Here is an 18864-nt window from a genome sequence, read left to right on the forward strand (position 1 = left end):
ATGCTGACCTTTAAATAGTGCATTTTTCCTTGCAAAGTGTTTACTCCTGATGTATTTCTGGAGAAGAGCCACAGATTCCCTCAGCACACACTTTGCTCAGCTGAATGAGCCCCTTTCTTCGTGTTTGTCTCCATGAGAACATTCTGTTAAAAAATCAAATCACCCCAGCCCATTTCTTTCTACCTGGTCCAAAGGGAATATTTTTTTTGCCCAGGACACAGGATTTGTGCTGCCACATCACTTCCTACCACTTTCACATGGCACCAATACTTTTCTGTTTCTACTGGAAATACCTCTCCCAATGCAGACTCAAAATGTATTTGCTTTTTTCATGGCTGAGGAAAAATCCACTTTTGTGGTTTACAATCATTCTGAGATTAAATACTCTCTACAGCCTTTACCACCCTTCCAAAACTCTGCTCTCAATATAGTATATATTAAGATGCATATATAGTGTATATGTTACATATACACTGCAGTTTGTATATTTTTATTTTAAAAACACATTTGCCTTCAATTTGTGGAGAACTGCATTTCCATTTGTGGAAAATTGCATTTCATCCCATTTATTCCATCCCAGCCCTCAAGGTCATCCACTTTTTCCTGGATGATTTCCCAAATTTCCTCTGTCAGGACAATGCCTCTCAGCATCATGGCATCAGCAAATTTTAACTTCATGAGCACACTGCTATGATTTGTGCCAAAACCCTTTCTGAAAATTAAAAAATACCAGTTTTTAAGAATGAGAGCTGAAGGTCTCTGCTTGCAACCCCATCTCAGCCAACCCAGCCCTTGTCACCTCACCCAAAGCCAGCTCCTGCTCAATTTCCAATTTCCTTACTAACCCCTATCTTCTTGTCTTAATAGATCCCTGCATGGACTGTATCAAATCTTCACTCAAGTCCAAAGAGATGAAATTCTACTGAATTTCCTTGGGGTAGAAAATCAGTTATCTTATCAAAAAAGTTATTAGATTAGCCGGGCAAGATCTATCTTTAGAAAATCTGTGTCACATTTTATCCCATTTTTCCCTCAACAACATGTCTTTAATCAGCCTTTGCTTGAAAAAACATTCAGAGGCCTTGCATTAACAGCCTGGAATTTTCCTTGGATCATTTCTCATCCTTTTCAAATGTTGGGCATTACTATTATTAATCCTTAGAGTTACGGCATCACTCCAGGCTTTGTTAAAAATATTTCCCTCTGACCCCCTGGTTTTGTGAGGCAGCTTTTTCTCATTGCTGGAATCAAGGTTATTTGGTCATCCTGATTTGAGTGCATTAAGCTGCATCATTTTCTCTTCTTTTATTACTGTTTTTCCATTTTCATAACCTTGTTGCTATTATTTGTTTCTCCTTTTCCAACAGGATTCCCCCCCCCCACCCCGCAAACCAGAGGCAAAGTATTCACTAAAATTCTTGGGTGATGGCATCTGTTGGCACTGATGCACACCTCTAACTGGTCTTCCAGCATCTTTACATCCTCCAGGATTGCCACGATATATTGCCACGAGAAATGAAGCCCCTGACCCTGATAAAAGGCACAGCAGCCTTTGAGCTGAGCAACACAGGATGTTCCTCCCTTTCTGTTTCTCTGCCATCAGCCGCCAGATGCAGTCACGCACCAGTGATCCTCCCCACCACATGCCTAACACACTGGGGTTTGTTTCAAACAAACATCCCACAGAATGGAGGAAGGAAAGATGTGCAAAGAGCTTCTTCTGTTTAGCTGGAGCAAGGGGAAAGGGACCCCTTGCAGATATGACGGTGAGGAGAAGCCAACATCTGTTTGCAGCCAGATAGTGCCTGTGCAGGCTGAGCAGTGTGCTACCTTATTACAGTAGAAAGACAGGTTAACATAGTTTTTACATCAGGCCCCTTTCAGACAAAAAAATTACCTTCATGCCTTCATTAATAAAAACTCTAGAATAGGTAGCAGAGTACCCTGCTACCTGAGAGAGCCACCTCAACTGACTACATCCAGCTGCCTCAGGTGGGTATAGGTGAGGCTTTATTTAAGTGTGCTGTCCCACTATGACAATATCCTGGACACTACTCGGGTTTCTGTCTCAGTGAGCTGTTGTGCATCCAGCACTCAACCCATCTGTGAAACCTATCTCCCTGCAAAAGGTGGAAACAATTGGTCTGTCTAAAACTTCCACTCCTGGGGGAAGGTGAACATTTACATCCCTGCTAATCTGCCAAAGCTGATGAGAGGGAAGAAACTTTCTGTCACATCTGTTGCTGTAAAATAAAAAGAGATCAGGAAAGAGACAAGCACCTCCTGACTGATTCCAGCTTCCCTCACTCCTCTACACAGAGCAAGAGCAGCTCCTCTTTCAGAAGAGGAAAACATTGGAAGAAATTAAAGTGATGGGTTTCTTTAAAAGGCTCAGAAAAAGGGCCAAAGAGAGGAATGAAAGGCAGGAAAAAAGCAGAGATGATTTACAAAGCCACAGAATGGGAACCTCACTGCTGGAGTATGTGATTGTGCTGGGAAGTGTCACATGAATTTGCAGGGAGACCTCCATGCTGTAGTTCAGATAAGAAGCTGAACATTTGGGTTTTATCCGAACTGTTCCTGAACGTCATAGCCTTTGAGATCCTGCCAATCTCTCTCTCTCCCCATATGCATGTTTTTCCAGTGTGGAAGCTGATTTTGCTTTATGTACTTGCAATGACAGGTTGTGAACCAACACCGTGGAATGATGCAGTATCACCTGGGACCAGGAGAACTTTTGGGTTCTGGTCTCTGTGTTTTAGGGACTAAAGAACACTGATACCAAAAGCCTAGAAATTGAACCATTTTCAAGGTTCTATTTAATAAACCCTTCCCATAGAAGTCACAAAATTTATCAAGCTAACTGCACTCAAAATCCTCTGGCTTCCATCCATCATGCAGTTTACTTGAAGAACCATTTCCCTGAAAAGTTGCTGTATTCCCACCCCCAGTACTAAAATTTATGGAATTGATGGTCCTTGAGGAGTTAAGAATTGGAAAGGCACCCTCCCTAATGGGGAGGAGTGATGGGTTGGTGTTTGGTTTATGAAAATCAGGAGTGTTGAGGGTCTGCTGAATACAAATAAAAAATTACAGGCTGCAAAGTTTCAAATTAACATCCTGATGACTCACATTGCTCTTCAGAAAAGCTCAGTCTTCCCTTTGATCTCAGGATTACAGGCAGCCAAGGTCTTATTTGCAGCTACGCAAAGAACCTGCTGCACTACACCAGCAGTAGGCACAGACCTCAAAATAAAACCCAAGGTACACGAACGCTCATCTGCCAGCACAGCAGAGAGACTGACATTTTGGGACATCAATGGATGAATCCAGCCCCTGCAGTCAAATACAGACACACTGCAAAGGCTAGTCTCTCTAAAATCTAGAATTTGTCTCTGGAATAGTTTTCCCTTTTCATTCTCGTCTGATTAATCTCAGGGTATGCTTTTCAGGTTCATTCCCACTTTTAAGACAAGCAAGACAACAAATCATTTGTATTCTTTATGAAATGAATTCTTGATGGTAACTTTAAACTAAGTGCTGATTTGTTCCCCATAATTAGTACATTCTTCTGCAGTCTAATACAACTCTCCACAAGTTCAAATTATTCTGAAACTTCCTAATAAAAACTAAAATTGTGTAACGCACATACGCACTGTCAAAACAAAATTTTGGGTCATATATTGTGGGTTTTTTAAATCCACACGTATTCTACTGTATCTACCTTAATTTTTAAGACAGAGCATATAGAATAGAAACATTACTGCCTTATTTGCAATCCTACCTAGATACTTGGAGAGGTATTAAATTAATTGTACCTTTTCAGAACCAACTACCAGGTCTTCAGACAGTGTGTAGTACCTGTATCTGTAAGTCCTGACATTTCAGTAGGGACACAGAATGCAGCACTTCTGGAAATGAGGGTCATGGTGGGCACATCAAAGGGAAGCAATTACAGCCAAGGTTTGAAATCTGAAATGCTCATGATTTGGCTTTTGAAATTCCATATATTTTTTTCAATTAAATATTGAATAGCTGTGACTATAAAAAGCCTATGTAGATCTAGAAGTCAAGTATTATACTCTGTGGTGAAAGAGCACGTCAAGGCCAGAGTCAACAGAAGGCAGCTGCTCCCATGCAGGTCACAGCTAATCATGTAAACCAGCTCTCTGCTTTCTGTGATGCAGGAAAGAATGCATCCACTGCTGTATCAAGAGGCAGACTGATGGAAATTGGGGTTTTGTTACATATTTTGAAGCAATAGCAGTGAATCATTTTTGCTTTGGCAGATTCAGAATGCCTTTTCATACAAACATCAAAACCAAACATATTCTTGACTCCAGAACAGTCTTAGAAAGTACTTTTATCCAAGTACATAATAATAAGGCAAAACAGACACTAAAAACATATCCTGGCAATAAATACTTTAAGACTTCATTAGGAAACCAAAAGGTCACATCTGATACACGAAAAAGTCAAATTATCTAGGCTGACATTTACAAGTATTTTGAGTTGACATTAGCATGAAAAATACAATTTTACTCTAAGAAGTAGTCTTACCTCTAAGTTTAAATGTGCCCTTAAGCATTAATGCTGAAAACAAAGCCCTGAAAAATATCTGCAGCCCTGCCAATTACATTTCAGTATTTCATAGCAAAGCAATGTGAATCAGACAATTACCAGAAGGTTTCAGCCCCTCATTAGCAAGCAGAACCTAATAGGAAGAGGAAAAAAAAAAGCCCACCACCATGTAAGCTCTGGTGAGCAGATTACCGGCTCGATCGAGCTGTGAGATAGTCAGGCACCCATTACCATGCAACCAGCTTATCCACGGATGTGAGCAAATACCAGGAGCTGATTGTGCAACACACACAGTGAGAGCTGGAGCATCTCAGCACCTCCCAGGCAACAACAGAGCCCTGTGCCCGCCCGCCCGCTGTTCCCCAGGAAAGAGAAACACATTGCGCACAGAGCAGCCGATCTGCATCCCGGGGACTTACTTTAACTGTCGGGGCTCGCAGTCAACTCCCGGCAGCAGGAGCCTGGCTGCCTGCCGCACGTCATCGCTGTCCACCGAGAAACTGCGCCGGTGCCCCGCGTGAGCCACCGCCACCCGAATCCACTCCATCAGCGGAGGCAGCACGATGAACGGCCTGGGGAGCACACAGACATCAGTGCCAAGGCACACTAGCAGCATCACAACAACAGGTAGAGAGGAGCAGAGAGCAGGGGGGTGTGTGCATGTGCATATATGTGTGAGAATATAAATATGTACAGAGAGAAGGGAGCAAGGATAAGGAAAGAATGGGAGAGTAAACCAGCTCAGCAATTTTCAAATAGGTCTAAATCAAGATGTCTCATCCTATCTCCAGGGCAGCACTATTTGGAGAGCGAGATTTATGAGCCATGCTCATCCATGGGGCTCTGCGAGGTCAGTGCACCCAACTAGCAAGCCCTCCTCCCATCCTTCACATAGTGTAATCCCAAAAGGAGGACAGGAGTCTGGCACAGGACCACATCCCACTCTGGCTGATGTGCTGGCCTGGGTTCTCTTTGCAATATGGACAGGAGATCAGACCTGGGCAGAGAGAGGGGATGCCCCAGCACTGAGATGCCAAGGATAGAGAGGGAATGCCCCAGAAAGTCTCCAGCATCTCCAGCCGATGCAATGGGCATCTTGTGCTCAGTGCTGAAAGTGGGGAATTTTGCAGCCAATGTGAAGGTTAGCTGTGAGCGAGGTCAGAAATCAGAATCCAGACTTCTTAGTCCCACTTTTAGCACTATCAAACTGCTACAGCTTTGGGTACCAGCTGTTCTGCCAAAGAACAAACAAAAGTGCCCCCAAAGTGAATGCTGGGATTCTGGGCCACACTCTCACAAAGTCAGGGCACTATCAGAGACATGGTCCTTCACTCCACAATACCTGGACAGCCCCATGTCCCACCAAGAGCTGCCCAAGCTGGAGATGAAGCATGCAGCACACAGTTCGCTCCATATATGCAAAGAATTATTTGGGAATCAAGAGAAAGATGCCGAACCACAAGTAAAAACCATAGCTTCAAGTTTTGTTTCAGAGGAAAACTAATAAAATAACTGTAGCTGAACACCTTGAAGGTCACTGCAAGTCTCTTGCTTGCCTTTCCTTCTGCAGTCCCTTTTCATGGAGGAAGGGGGAAAAAAAGCCTGTACTAGCTGCAGAGTAGGCAAATATTTTACATTTTAAATGTACAACTTTACCTAAAAAAGTTATACCCTGAGAAAAATTATTTAAGAAGATGTTGACTCTGGAATATCCTTTTCCTATTTATAGCTCTCTATGCATTTATTTCCCTTTTTGACGACTTGGCTTTACATAGCTCTGATATTAATATTCTTGAGGGGGATGAGATACTTCAGAAGCGCCAAAGGACAGAGAAGCCCTGAGGCCACTGACTCTCCCTAGGACACTGGGTTCCCAAATCTCACAGGCATGTAGATGAACAACCTCTTTTTGAAATATGACATCTTTGGCTGAGTTGCCACTTCCATAGTTTTTCTATTCCAACACATCACCGTCACCTCAAGACCGGGCTGCATTTGTTTCCAAGGCTTTTGCTCTCCCCAGGCCTGCCACAGCCACCTAAGGAGGCAGATAAGGACAGAAGATCACATCCCACAGCTCACACAAAACAATTTCCTAACCCAGATCATTTGTCTTGAGAGTGGTGGGAGCCAGAGGAGGAAAAGGGGGAAAGCAGGAGTGTATTTGTACCTGGAAGGTGACTGCTTCCCAGGTCATCTTCAGAGGAGAAGAGACCCTCTTTTGAGGCATGAAATACCTGGGAACAAGTGATCAATGGGAGTTTTTTCATCACTTGCTGAGCAGACAGCAGAAGGGGAGATGCAAATCATACTGTAAAACTGCATGTAGTTAAGATATAACTTGGTTCTAGGAATACAATTAAAGGAAAACTCAATTCAAGGTTATGTTTTGCATGAGTGAACACAGTTTGGATCAGAGGAATGAAGACAGGCTTGTACAGCACCTTCCTGTAACATCTGCTGGGCAAACAGAAAAGCAGAGGACTGTGGCTGAGGTTCACACTTCTTCCTCCTCTTGTGCAGGACAGAAACTCACCCAGCACAGAATCTGCCCCACCACAGTAAGGAGTCAAGCAAATAAATATATTTAGAGGAACTCAGATAATTGCACTATAAAATTGTTGGGTTTTTTTTTTTTTCCTTTCACAGTCTTGCAAATTTCAACAGAGAAACAGAAATGAGCAGGGATATTTGGTGCAATAAATCCCAAGAGAAAAGGGAATCAGTGTTCTGCAGAAGCGGGGAAATTTTCTATAAAGTCCAATTTCAGTCCCTAGATGAGGATATGGAGTTTGCTCACAACATATTACATTCCTTTTTCCAAGGGAAAGAAAAATCATCTCTGCATGTCAGGAAATTTGTATTTTGAGAAGAGAACCAAATATGGCTGAGTGCAATAGGTTAAAAATACCCTTCAAGAATCTGTGCACCGTGTGAAGGGCTGGGTTTTTTCTTTTAAATACTGCTTGTGTGCCAAAGAGGAAAGAGGAACACAGAGTTATAAGGGTGTGATAATCCACAAGACAATGTGACATCAGCAAGAAATATTTCACTTTTCAACAGCACTGTGTGAAAATGGGTTAGCCAAATGCATCACATCACTGGCATATACACTGATTTATCTGTGGTACAAAGGCAGGTACCAAACAGTAATTTTGTGTTCCAGAGCAGACACAGAGCACATAAGTCACCTAGTTACATGCTTTGGAAGCACATGGTTTAATTAAACGAATCTAACCATGGTGCTCAGCTTGATTCTGCCTGAAAGATATGGGAAATCAGGAGCAGTCCAGCTGCTGCACAAGCACCTTACCCAGGCTGCAGGTGAGTGACTGCTCTGACCTCCTCCTCCAGCCCTTCTCTGTACCTGTGCTTAACTTTAAATGCATGCTTCCATCCTCTAATTCCATGTAGTTTAAAGCTAAGTATGGACTTAAAAAAAAAAAGGTAAAAAAAGAAAAAAAAAAAAAAGCTTTTTGGCACAGACTTGTGTTTTCCTGAGCTCACGTCTAAATGGAAAAATATGCCAGACCAGGATGCAGGGAGAGGTCTCTGCACAGAGCAACTCCCATCCCACACACAAGAGCTGGGAGGTGGGGAAGGGCTGGGGGAGGCCAACACAAAACACATCCCCAAAGGGTTGGACCCTTCTGGGCCCTGTCCCTCTGCCCTTGGCAAGGGGGCAGCTGGTTCCTCTTGGGGTGCCTTCTCCTATTTCATCATAAAAAGCAATTATGAGTGCTCCACCAACCCTCAAATCTCTGGTTCCTCCTCCCAGGCAGCATCCTTCCCTGCTTCTTCCTGCCACCCTGCACTCCTCTCACATCTAGTTTTGGACAGCTCAAGGTCCCATAAGCTCCTATGCCTTGAGGACCTCTGCAGGTAGCAACACCCTGCTGGCACTACCCCACAAGGGACAAGTCCTCACTGTGCTGGCTATCAGAGGTCCTTCTCCCCACTGCCTTCACACACTGCAGCTCCCTGCCAGCACCCTCCCTCTAGAGCAGGGCAAACTACCCCTCCCTACCCCACCAGACCTCAAACTTATCTCAGTTTTGTGGGGCTGATGTCTTTGGAGCACTCTGAATTACAGAATGACTCATCAGAAAAGCAGATGCCATGGGGGGAACCTAAATGTAATCATATGAGGGGTTCCCTAAAGCCTGCACTCCCTCCAGAGCCACACACAGCCTTCCTGGGCTGCCCACCACTCCTCCTTCCCTTGCCTGCTGGCAGACAGAGATATTAAAAATCCTGTCATGCATATGCAATAACTCAGGCTTTTTCCATTATTATTAGCAGTAGTAGTAGTATGTTATTGTTGTTATGGTAGCAGTCTACCTGTATGTAAACAGGAGAAATTGTCAGGTGGAAGACCATGAGAAATTGTGCACCATAAAATGCAATAGGATGTTTCATTATTTTTGTATGGGTCTGCGAGAAGATGGATCAAGCTCCTGTCTGGATATCAGCTGGCTGCAATGCCAGATTTGCAAAGCACTAGGACCAGCACTCTGACAAATCCCAGCTCCAAATAATCCCTGGCCCTGGTTTTTCACAGTTCCTACTATCTTTGCAGGGTGCAGAATCCCTGCTGGCTGCTGACCAGCTTTACAGGCGACCTTCTGCCCAGAGCAGGGCCACTACACACAACCACTCTCCTTGATTTCCAGCAGTTCTTCCCCTCACCAGCTGCTCCCTCTCCCCTACAGAGAGTAAGAACACTCACCACCTTTGAATGCTCCTCACACAGGCTCACAAACCCCGGATGGGCCACAGCCCCTTGTTCCCAGCAGAGCCTACAGCAAGCTCCAGGTCCCAGAGCTCATCAGTGCACATGAGAGATTCCCAGACAATCAGTGCTCCAAGGAAAAAATCATCATTTCAAGTGCAGCACAACAGCCTCTTTATTTCCAGGGGCACTTCACCCTGCTCTTCTCCAGACACCTATGGAGCCCTTGCCCCACCACATGCACTTATTCACGGCCTGTATTAAATCAAACTTTAGGGAAAGGACTGGCTTGATAGTCACAATGGGAAGAGAGAAATTTCTGAGGCGTAATTCTATTGGGATGTGAATTCCCACAGTTATCTCCTGTTGTCCCTGCCTCAGCTTCCCCAGCTGTGAAGAGGACATGGCTGAAAGACCTGACTTTGCTTTAACTTGGTTCAACTGCTACAATTGCTTCAGATGACGTGTTCGCAGGATTCTTTGGCTGCTGAGGAGGGTGATGGTGCTGTAGGTGTGGAGTTTCTTCTCTCACTCCAGCCAAGGATTGCTGACTGCCAACCTTTATGGATACAACAGGCAAATTGGTACACAGAGGTCGCTGCTGTTTAAATTTGCAAAAGCTACCAAGTAAAATTTAAAGGTGCTTCTCAGAAGCATAAGGCTGTACTTTTACATGAAAAAGCCTTTCTAGATAAAGGTAGGGAGACTTTTTTTTTTGCAGATGTGAGTCAGCAACTTTAACATTGTAAAAAGCTCTTTATATTTGTTTGGTTTGTTGACATATTCATGAGTGGTTTTTAAAGAAAATTCCAATATATGAATTGAAAAGCATCCTAAGTTCTGACAAGTTTTCACTTGGAACATATGATGAAAATATATATGAAATGCTAGTCCATTTTTAGCGTTACTGAAAGATAGAAAAGCATGGGTTTTTCCAATGTAGAGCACACATTTCAGACGGGTTTCTGGGCTGCAAAACTCATTTATATTTACACCATAAGCTACTTGTCTTCAGAGAGAGCAAATACTTTTTGATGCCCTCAAAAAGCTGCCAGTCCCAATCCTTCCCAGAAACTCAGCAGTGCCAGCTGATGCTCCACGTGAGTTCATGCAGCTAGTCTATGCTAGGCAGCTGCTCTGCCACCCCAGAAGCCCAGTTAAGTAAGGGTGACCCAAGTAGCGAGTTCTGCATCTCATTCAGGCTGAAGGATTCAAACCTCCCTGCTCTCACACTAGCCTCAAGAGACCTGCCCAGGCAGAAGAAGGATTTACCCTTTGGCTTTTGTGCAAGACATTGGTGCTGCAGAGTCCACACACAGGTATCTGCAAATCATGCGTTTTGAACCCACATCCAGGGCTGGAATGAGCTGTCCCTGTTGCCTCTCCTGCATTAAAAACGTTAATGGCCAAGATTTGAAACACAACTGAGTCAAAGTGATGACTAAGCCAGCAACCACAAAAGGCAAATATTTCACTGGCAGTTTGGACATCAGATTTGACATGACTGGCAATGGCATAAATCCCTGAGGACACACAGCATTCAGAGTGCAGCACAGAACTCCTGGATACCATGCAGTTCTCACAGGGCTGCATGCAGTTTCCTCTATTTAAAAAATCCTATAGCCATCCCATGGACAGCAGAAGTCCAGCTTGATAAATTAGATGTAGAATACAGACCCAACCCAGCAAGGATATTGCCATGTAACAGCCAAGCTACAATAATGCCTGAACTATTTCTTGTAACGTGTGCCATCTCACACGCTGCAGGCAGCTCCAATAACATTGTTGTAGGGATTTCTAGGAAGTGGGAAGTTTGATATTTAGCATGCAAATCTAGAGGATTTAGGTAAGGATGCACTGGGATTTCTTTTCAGTGGTTCCAAGTCAAATCAACCCTGCTCTCAATTTTGACTTCAGCAAAGCTACAGCTTTACTATGTGAAGTTTCCAATCAAACAGTGGATAAAAGTAGATAGGGTTACATGAGGCTATGGCATACTGGCACACCAAACATGTGTAATCCCTTCTGCATATACAGGTTCATTCAGGTTTCACTGCAGGGCTCCCATATTCCCAATGCTTTACTTGTTTTTCATTAGCATTCCTCACCTCTCTCTCCACTCTCTTCTGGTCTTTGCTGAAGACTGCCCTAGCCAGGGAGTCTGGACCACATAATAATTTAAATCAGGGACACTTTTCCCTAGTTCTCTTACTGAAATTTTTCTATAGGTATAATCGGTACTACACACATGGCTGTAGCAGTTACAGAAATGCTCTGAAAGAGTTCAAATTATTTAAAAGATTATTTTAATAGCATGGAACACTCCTCTAATAGGAGGGGCTGCATCACATTAATTAGCCAGCTACACCAATAGCTACCCAAAGCATGAAACAAAATTGTGGTAACCCAAACTCTTTCCATTAATCATGAATGACCACAGTCTACAATTTGCAGGTGTATGCATGTGCAGGGAACATCTTTTTTTTTTGTGTGCATGTCCATGCGAGCGTGTAAGGCAGAAAGATGAAAAGCAAGCAATAACAGCCCATGGGAGTTTCCTAAGGGACTGCTCCCCACACAGGGAATAATAGTTAAGGAAAAGTGAAAAGAAGTTTAAAACCAGACACATATCCATCAACTCAATTAAGACTGGAGGAGAAAAGCTAACTGCTGCCAGGTGGTACAAGCAGCTAATACCCCTCCAAGGTGGTGCAGCAGAGGAAGCACAGGAGAAGGGACTTGGCTGCCTGTCAGCAGAATTAATGGGTGGTTCTGGACTGGCTGAGCTGCTGAGCCACAGCTTCTCAAGGAGTTGTTAATGGGGAACATGGCAAGTTAGGAAGTAATGAGGACTTTGTCAATACAGCTGTGGATAAAAGTGGGTAAGGAACCACTTAAGGAAAAACAACATCACACAAATCTGCAACTACAGATTCTGCACTTTCCGGTGCTTAAGAAATTACTTGCAATCATTTTGGAAGCATTATGGGGGCTGACAAACCAAACGTAACCACGGGACAGATTTTTTTATTAAGCTAGAAGCAGCAAGAAAGAAATCTTAGCAACAGTACCCTCATCTACAGTTTTTTGGTTTTTTTTTAATTCCCAAGAAAGCAAAAGAATCACAACCCTAAATAATCTGCAGCCTCCTGCAGGTGGAAGCACTGGAGGAGCACTGCTTTTGTAGGCAACACCCAGCACAAGATAAATGGCTCCAGCACATCCCAGCTGGGTGTAATAGGGAAAGGGACCCCAGAAAGAGGTCCACCCTCTCCCTGTACCTCCATGCCTGACAAAATAGCCATTTACATGGTATCCAGGATCAGCAGAACTGGCTTGTGTTGGTGCCAAAAAATCAGAGAGTCTCGGCCAAAGTGGCCAGGTTGAAGGAATATGAGTTTGGGGTGGGAGGGGATCACACATCCATCTTATGGTTGGGTTTGTCAGCATTTAGGATATGGGGAATATTTTCCAGGTTTTCTAAGCAATTCTGGCCACTCTCCACTCCTCCCCCTCCCATGAAAGCAGCTCCCCCCCGCAACAAGAGTTTCACTATATAATCATTTTTCCCTTTTATTTTCTGTAAAGATAAACACTATTAAAAACATACTGCATTCTCATTTCTTTACCTCCATGAAGAGCAAACACAGATAAATGCTCCCAAGAAATAAAGTGCTGGATTTACTCAAAGGTAACAATCCCTTTTTATGTGTCCCCCAAGGCTCTGAGGGAGGTACTTTCTGAGCTGGAAAGTGCTAAGCCAGGCAGCAATGCCACCATACTGGATTCCCCTCCCACATCCAGCCTCTGCAGGAGGACGTGTGCAGCCTTTGCAGTTCAGCCTGGTTCAGAGCCAAAATCCAGGTGGGCTGGAGATGAGTGGGAAGAACATGGTCTCATGGTGCCATCAAGCCCTCCAAGTGCTGGGAGAATTCTCCGGCTGCATCACACAATCCTCTCTAGCCTGGGCTTGCACTGTCAGGGAGGAGGGGGCCAAGACAGTAGCCAGGTTGGCTTTACAAAGAGCCAAGGACAACTCCTCTTTCATGAAAATACTGCCTCTACAGCCAGACCCACACTGTCCTGGCTTCTCTGCATAGAGAGGCCAAGGATGGGGAAAGATGCCTGGACCTTCTTGCTTCCTTCTGGGCTTCTTACAAAATAAAAGCAATTGCTGCAGCTGGAGAGAAAATACAGCAACAGATACATCACAAATCTTGCAAATATTCTGCATGTAAAAGTGTCATGTTTAACAAACCCAACTCCCTGCAACTCACAAAACCCCATCATGGAAACTGAAACCACCAGAGATAAGTCATGGACCACAAAGCATGACTGCCTGTAAAAAAACAAAATATGGGAAATGGGTAGGAAGGCTGCTCAGAGCACTACTGGTAAGTCAGCCTCACTGCTCTCCTTCCTGAGCAGCACAGGGTGATTCCATCCAGCTGGTGAAACTCCAGAGCTCAGCTCCATGGGAATGTCCGGGCTCACACTCAGCCCTGCACCACTCCCACTCCAGCACTAAGTACTAATGCATGTTTGATTAGGCAGCAGGAGATGTATCTGCTCCTTCCAGAGGTGACCACAGGCTCTTGGCAATAACACCAAGTACTTGCTCTGGCCCTCACCGCAGTCGTTCACTGCCCTGCCAAGGGAAGGCGTCCTGCCAGATGGAGGGCTCAAAATAAAGGCAAGAACAATCACTTCAAATAATCAGTGTTTCAAGTGCTCTAACGAAGAGGACATGTATTAAGGCAACCTCGGAAAAAGGAAAACCTATTAAAGCAAACGCTGAGACTGATTTTTCAAATATCCCTGCCCTTTTTCACTTTTGCACAGCAAAGTCTGAAGAAATCTTACAAAACCAGAGGCTTAGCTTTATTCACCCCTATATTTCCAGTGGCATTATTCCCACAGATGGGAACTACAGATCAGGTGAGAGTATATTCTAATTTTTTTATAATTTTTTTGTGCATACTAACCACTGCTGGACATGAGTTAGGCCTTCCACGATAGCAAGACTGGATGACAAATCATGAAATTAAAAACAATTGTAAAAATAGAGAAAATTCTGGATTCTTGTCATTTCCTTTCTGTTTTTTTTCATACTTTGGAAATAACAGAACAAAAAGGGACAACATGCTCACAGAGCGACCCAAACTTGAAAAGAAACAAAATGCCATCCAAAGGCAAATGGCAAAATTCCCAGTAACATCATTAATGCCAGAATTTCATCTTGTATGCTCTTCTGCAACTAGTAAAAAACTATTTCAATTAAAATATTATTTATATTGATATTAAGATTTACCATTTACAAGTACACACACAATGATACCCTCATATGCTGCTTTTGAGATGCAGACCTCATCCTGCAACAACAGCCAAGCCCCATATGTGCAGATCAGAGTCTGGCTTGCATGTACACTGCCATACATACTCTGGGATGTAAATGTGGAGCCCAGCCTGACAAACCAGCTTGCATTTGCATCACCACAATAGCCATCCTAAAAATTCATATCTAGCACCTTCTAAGCACCAGCCACTCCTCTCATCTCTGTACTGGTGATGCCTGGTTTAGGGCTGGTGTGAGTGTGGCAGGAAAGCAGCAGAGTGTGCCCCAGCACACACCTGGAGATATGTTTTAGAAGAAGGTTTGCTGTGCTTTTCATGGGAGATGGATTTATTTTCTTGGTCAGCCATCTGTCCCCTGGGCTGGCCACCCAGCCTGCCAGCTTCAGAGGCATCTCCTTCTCACCTTACATCAGACCCTGAGTCAGGACAGGGCTAGAGGTGCAGCTCCCAGGCCCTGCCCATCCCTGGAGCAGGGACAAGAGCAGCACAGCTGGCACTTACCACATCCCTGGCCAGGGCAGCCCCGAGGTCACTCCTGTGCCCCGTTACTCAGTGCAGTAGGAGCCCAGCATCCTTAATGACTTCTCCTTTCTACACACTACTCTATTCATTTTCCACTTCCCCAATCACAGCTGTTGAACCCTATTAACACGCAGGGGAAAAAAAACACATTTAAACCCAAACCTGCTAGGCCAGAAATAGTAGTTCTCATTTTCTTTTCCAAAACACAGAATAGCTGAGCAACGACGAAAGGAAAAGGAAATCTCTCCCAAGTGCACATCTGGAACCAATTTGCTGTCTGTAGCCACTGGGTGTCACTTTTGATATATATTGGTTCAGCCACGCAGCAGTTCAGGGAGAGAAGCGGATTTCAAGGAGGTGATCCTAAACCCAAGCAGACTGCTCCGCAGCCTCTCGCACGCCGGCTGTAATTAGCAATTAGCCAGCCAGGCTGATTTATTAACAAAACATCCTCACCACGACACCAAGCACCATGCAGAGGCTCTTACCTCTCAGTCTGCAGCGTGACTTTTGAGGGCTCCACGTTGGGGTTTTCCCACTCCATCTGTGGACAGTGCATGAAGTAGCAAAGGGTGTACAGAGCCTCTGGCTCCCAGTAGAAGGATCCCTGCTTCTGGTGCATGGGTGTCCCGTTCCCATGCTGCTTGGCATTGAGGGGCTGCAGGTGGTGCATTGCTCGAGACACCAGGTCACCTGGAAAAGAGCAAGAGCCAGGTGAATGCCAGGCTGTTCTGCTGCCTGTCCCGAGTTGCAAACTGAAAGGCAGACTGGGTTGGTCTTCCCTTCCATTTAACCTCACCTATGCAAACAGTAGAAGGTAGGACAGGATTCTGGGTGTTACTCATCACCAGGCTGAACTTTTCCTGATGGTTTACGTGGTTTGGTGTGACATACCCAGGCTGCAGACAAGCCCACAAAGGCCTGCAGGAGATGTGTTTCTGCAAAGATGGTGATGTGGGCAGCATCAGGATGGCCCATCTCAGCACCACCACAAGAGCTGGCATGCTGAGCCAGGATCACAGTTACCTACTTAGCAGCCTTTGGAGGATGCTAAAACCCCATAGCCCCAAAAAATGACCATGCAGGATGGCACCAAAAGCTGCATGCTCCTGGTCAGAGAGGCAGTGAAATCCAGCCCCTCAAAATGAGGAAGGAGGCAGTCAGATAACACACAAAGCACTGCAGGAAGATATGAATGAGCATGTGGGTGAAGAAAAGAAGGGGGAAATATTGCTAAAAGACAATATAAAGAAGGTGCAACCAAAATTATTTTTTTAAGTCCAAGCTAGGCCTGGAAAACTTCAGGTTAGCAGAAAACCAAAACCTATGAAGTAGGCTCACCTGGCCCCTCAGGTTTCCAGAGCACAGAAGAGGACAAAGAGGAAGATTCTCGTTATTCCCCCTGCACCAATTTAGTTTGGGGCACCCCCCCACAAGGCAGATATAGGGATCTAGCCACAACATGTGGACTGGGGTCAGCAAAGCCAGCAAGTGAGATTACCAGGCAAATACATGGGCAGGCAGCAGTGCGGTCTCTTAGCACAACACTGATTGTAACTAATTAACTAAAGCATCTCTCTCTGAGGCAGTGAATTTTATGTCTATTGACTGGTGACCACTCTATCAAAGGCAGTGAAACAATTGTGGTTTAAACTGCCTTTTTTTCACATGTTCAAATCACTCTGAGAGTGCTTTTGGGGGAACTAAGGATCTCGAATCAAATCAGTTGGTTTGTTTTAAATTAAAATCTGAGCAAGAGCCCTTTGGGTCATTCTTAAGCTATACAAAAGCAAGTGATGAGAAAAAGAGGATATAATTTTCCACTGTTAAGAAGTCATGCACTTTCTCTTACTTGCTTTTCCCAAGTGACCACTGAACACAAACTTGGAAGAAAAAGTTTAAGATGCACACCAAGGTAGGATCATAAAACCAATTGTGGGGGAATAAATAATGAACTCCTGGGCAGACTTAAAGGAGAACAGTGCATGGCTGAACAACAGGTTTTTGCTAAGTCCCACCCCTTTGAACACCTCTCTCCAGCCTGACTCACACAGAAAATGCTGCTGCTGCAGTGATAATGTGTACCAGGGAGAATAGAAATGTCTCACTTAAAAATCTCAGCCCAATCCTCCAAAAATGTAGCCTTAAAACCATGAAGAGAAGAAAACCACTGGCACGAGGAAACTGCAAAGTCCATGATTTCAGGGTTTTGACACAAAAACCCTGAAATCATTTTTTTGCTTCACTCTGCAATAGTCTTCTGATTCAAAGCTTTCATTTAAAAATAGCTTCTGTCTTTTCCCTCTGCCAGGAAATTGCCATGATAGGACCAACCTTGCAGCCTTGCATGCTCATAATTTCCAAGAGAAACTGTGCATGTGGAAAGTATGCAGGATCAGGTCTGCAGAAGAAACAGATGTGCCTCTGAGATGACTCCCCAGTCCTGCACAAGGCTATCTGCAGACAACCAGGAGCAGCAGGAAACTTTGGGACCTCCTTCATTCAGCCCACTCTGGTCACAGCAGATGTGCACTGCCAAGTCTAGCAGCCTTGTTGATAGTAAATTTCTCTCCTTCTTTAGAAGGCAAAAAAATTGCGTAGAAATGCTGGCTGCAACATCCAACTTTAACAATAACAGCAAAGGCAGAGAAAAAGGGAGACACACACTAAATTCAGCCTTTTCAAACCCAAGCCATCACAGCACTGAAGAATGCGAGTAAAGTTTAGCACACAGCCAGTCTCATTTCAGTGGCTTGAGACAGCAGGCACTAGAGAATGCCTCTGACTTCTGTCATGAATGATGAATAAAAATTAAGATAAAATTTCAGCCCAGATTCTGGCAGCAGCATTACTTCATCCTACTCCTCCCTGAGCGCTGGGGTGATGTGACCTCAACGACACACTCAGGACCAGAGGAAGCTGCACAGTGAATAAGAAGGGAAAGCAGCAGCAAGAATGATGTGAGCAGGACAGGCAGCTAAGAATCACTGCTGATGCAAGGCTGGAGGAACTCAAGCCTTGCTGAAAGGCAACGCTCCAATCCATATCAATATGACCAGGAGTTCATCCTTTTCTACTGCTTCCTAAAAACCCCAAAACAATTCGTACCATTCAAAGCTGAATTAATGTTTTTTATATTTAAGCCTCATTTAATTACATTATACTGAGAACTGATGGCTTAGATATTTCTTTTGCCTTTGCTACGTTTTCTCTGGTAACATTTGAAATAATTTCTGCATCAACAATTATTGTAACATTTATTTACCAATAAGCTGACTTATTTCTTTGGGGCAACTCAAAGCCTAAATAATCAATACCTGTAAAACACTGAGCTTCACAGACAACAGTAAGCAAGCATAGAAAGCCCCATTATATTGGTACCAAATGGGCAGAGTTGCAGAGGAAGGACAGGAATCACTGCTCTGTTTTATTCCACAGCGGAACCTCGAACAATCCGATACATGCCCCAGTGCCCTTTGCCTCCTTCAGCCGCATCCAGTTACAGCAACAATTCTCCAGGGAAGAGACCGTGCCTCAGCATATCTGTTCTCCAGGATCAGTGCCAAGAAGGCGCGGGGAAGCTGACAGGCACATGCACACACTGCACAGCAGCACTTAGGCAAACTCTGTAAAATGTAGCACAGTGCAACATCTGGTTCTAGGTGTGTGTGTGT

At 44.4% G+C, this 18864-nt stretch overlaps 1 protein-coding gene across 1 annotated transcript in view; it reads right to left on the bottom strand.

The window, feature by feature from the left end:
• The window catches only part of ABTB3 (ankyrin repeat and BTB domain containing 3), a 164513-nt gene that overhangs the window by 40984 nt on the left and 104665 nt on the right, over positions 1-18864 (bottom strand). The window contains exons 3-4 of the mRNA XM_053944080.1: positions 15679-15883; positions 5001-5153 (exon numbers count right to left, since the gene is read on the bottom strand). Of these exons, the coding sequence (XP_053800055.1) occupies positions 5001-5153; positions 15679-15883 (358 nt within the window). The remainder of the gene's footprint in view (positions 1-5000; positions 5154-15678; positions 15884-18864) is intronic.

This window comes from Vidua chalybeata, chromosome 5 (assembly GCF_026979565.1).
Source record: "Vidua chalybeata isolate OUT-0048 chromosome 5, bVidCha1 merged haplotype, whole genome shotgun sequence".
NCBI lineage: Eukaryota > Metazoa > Chordata > Aves > Passeriformes > Viduidae > Vidua > Vidua chalybeata.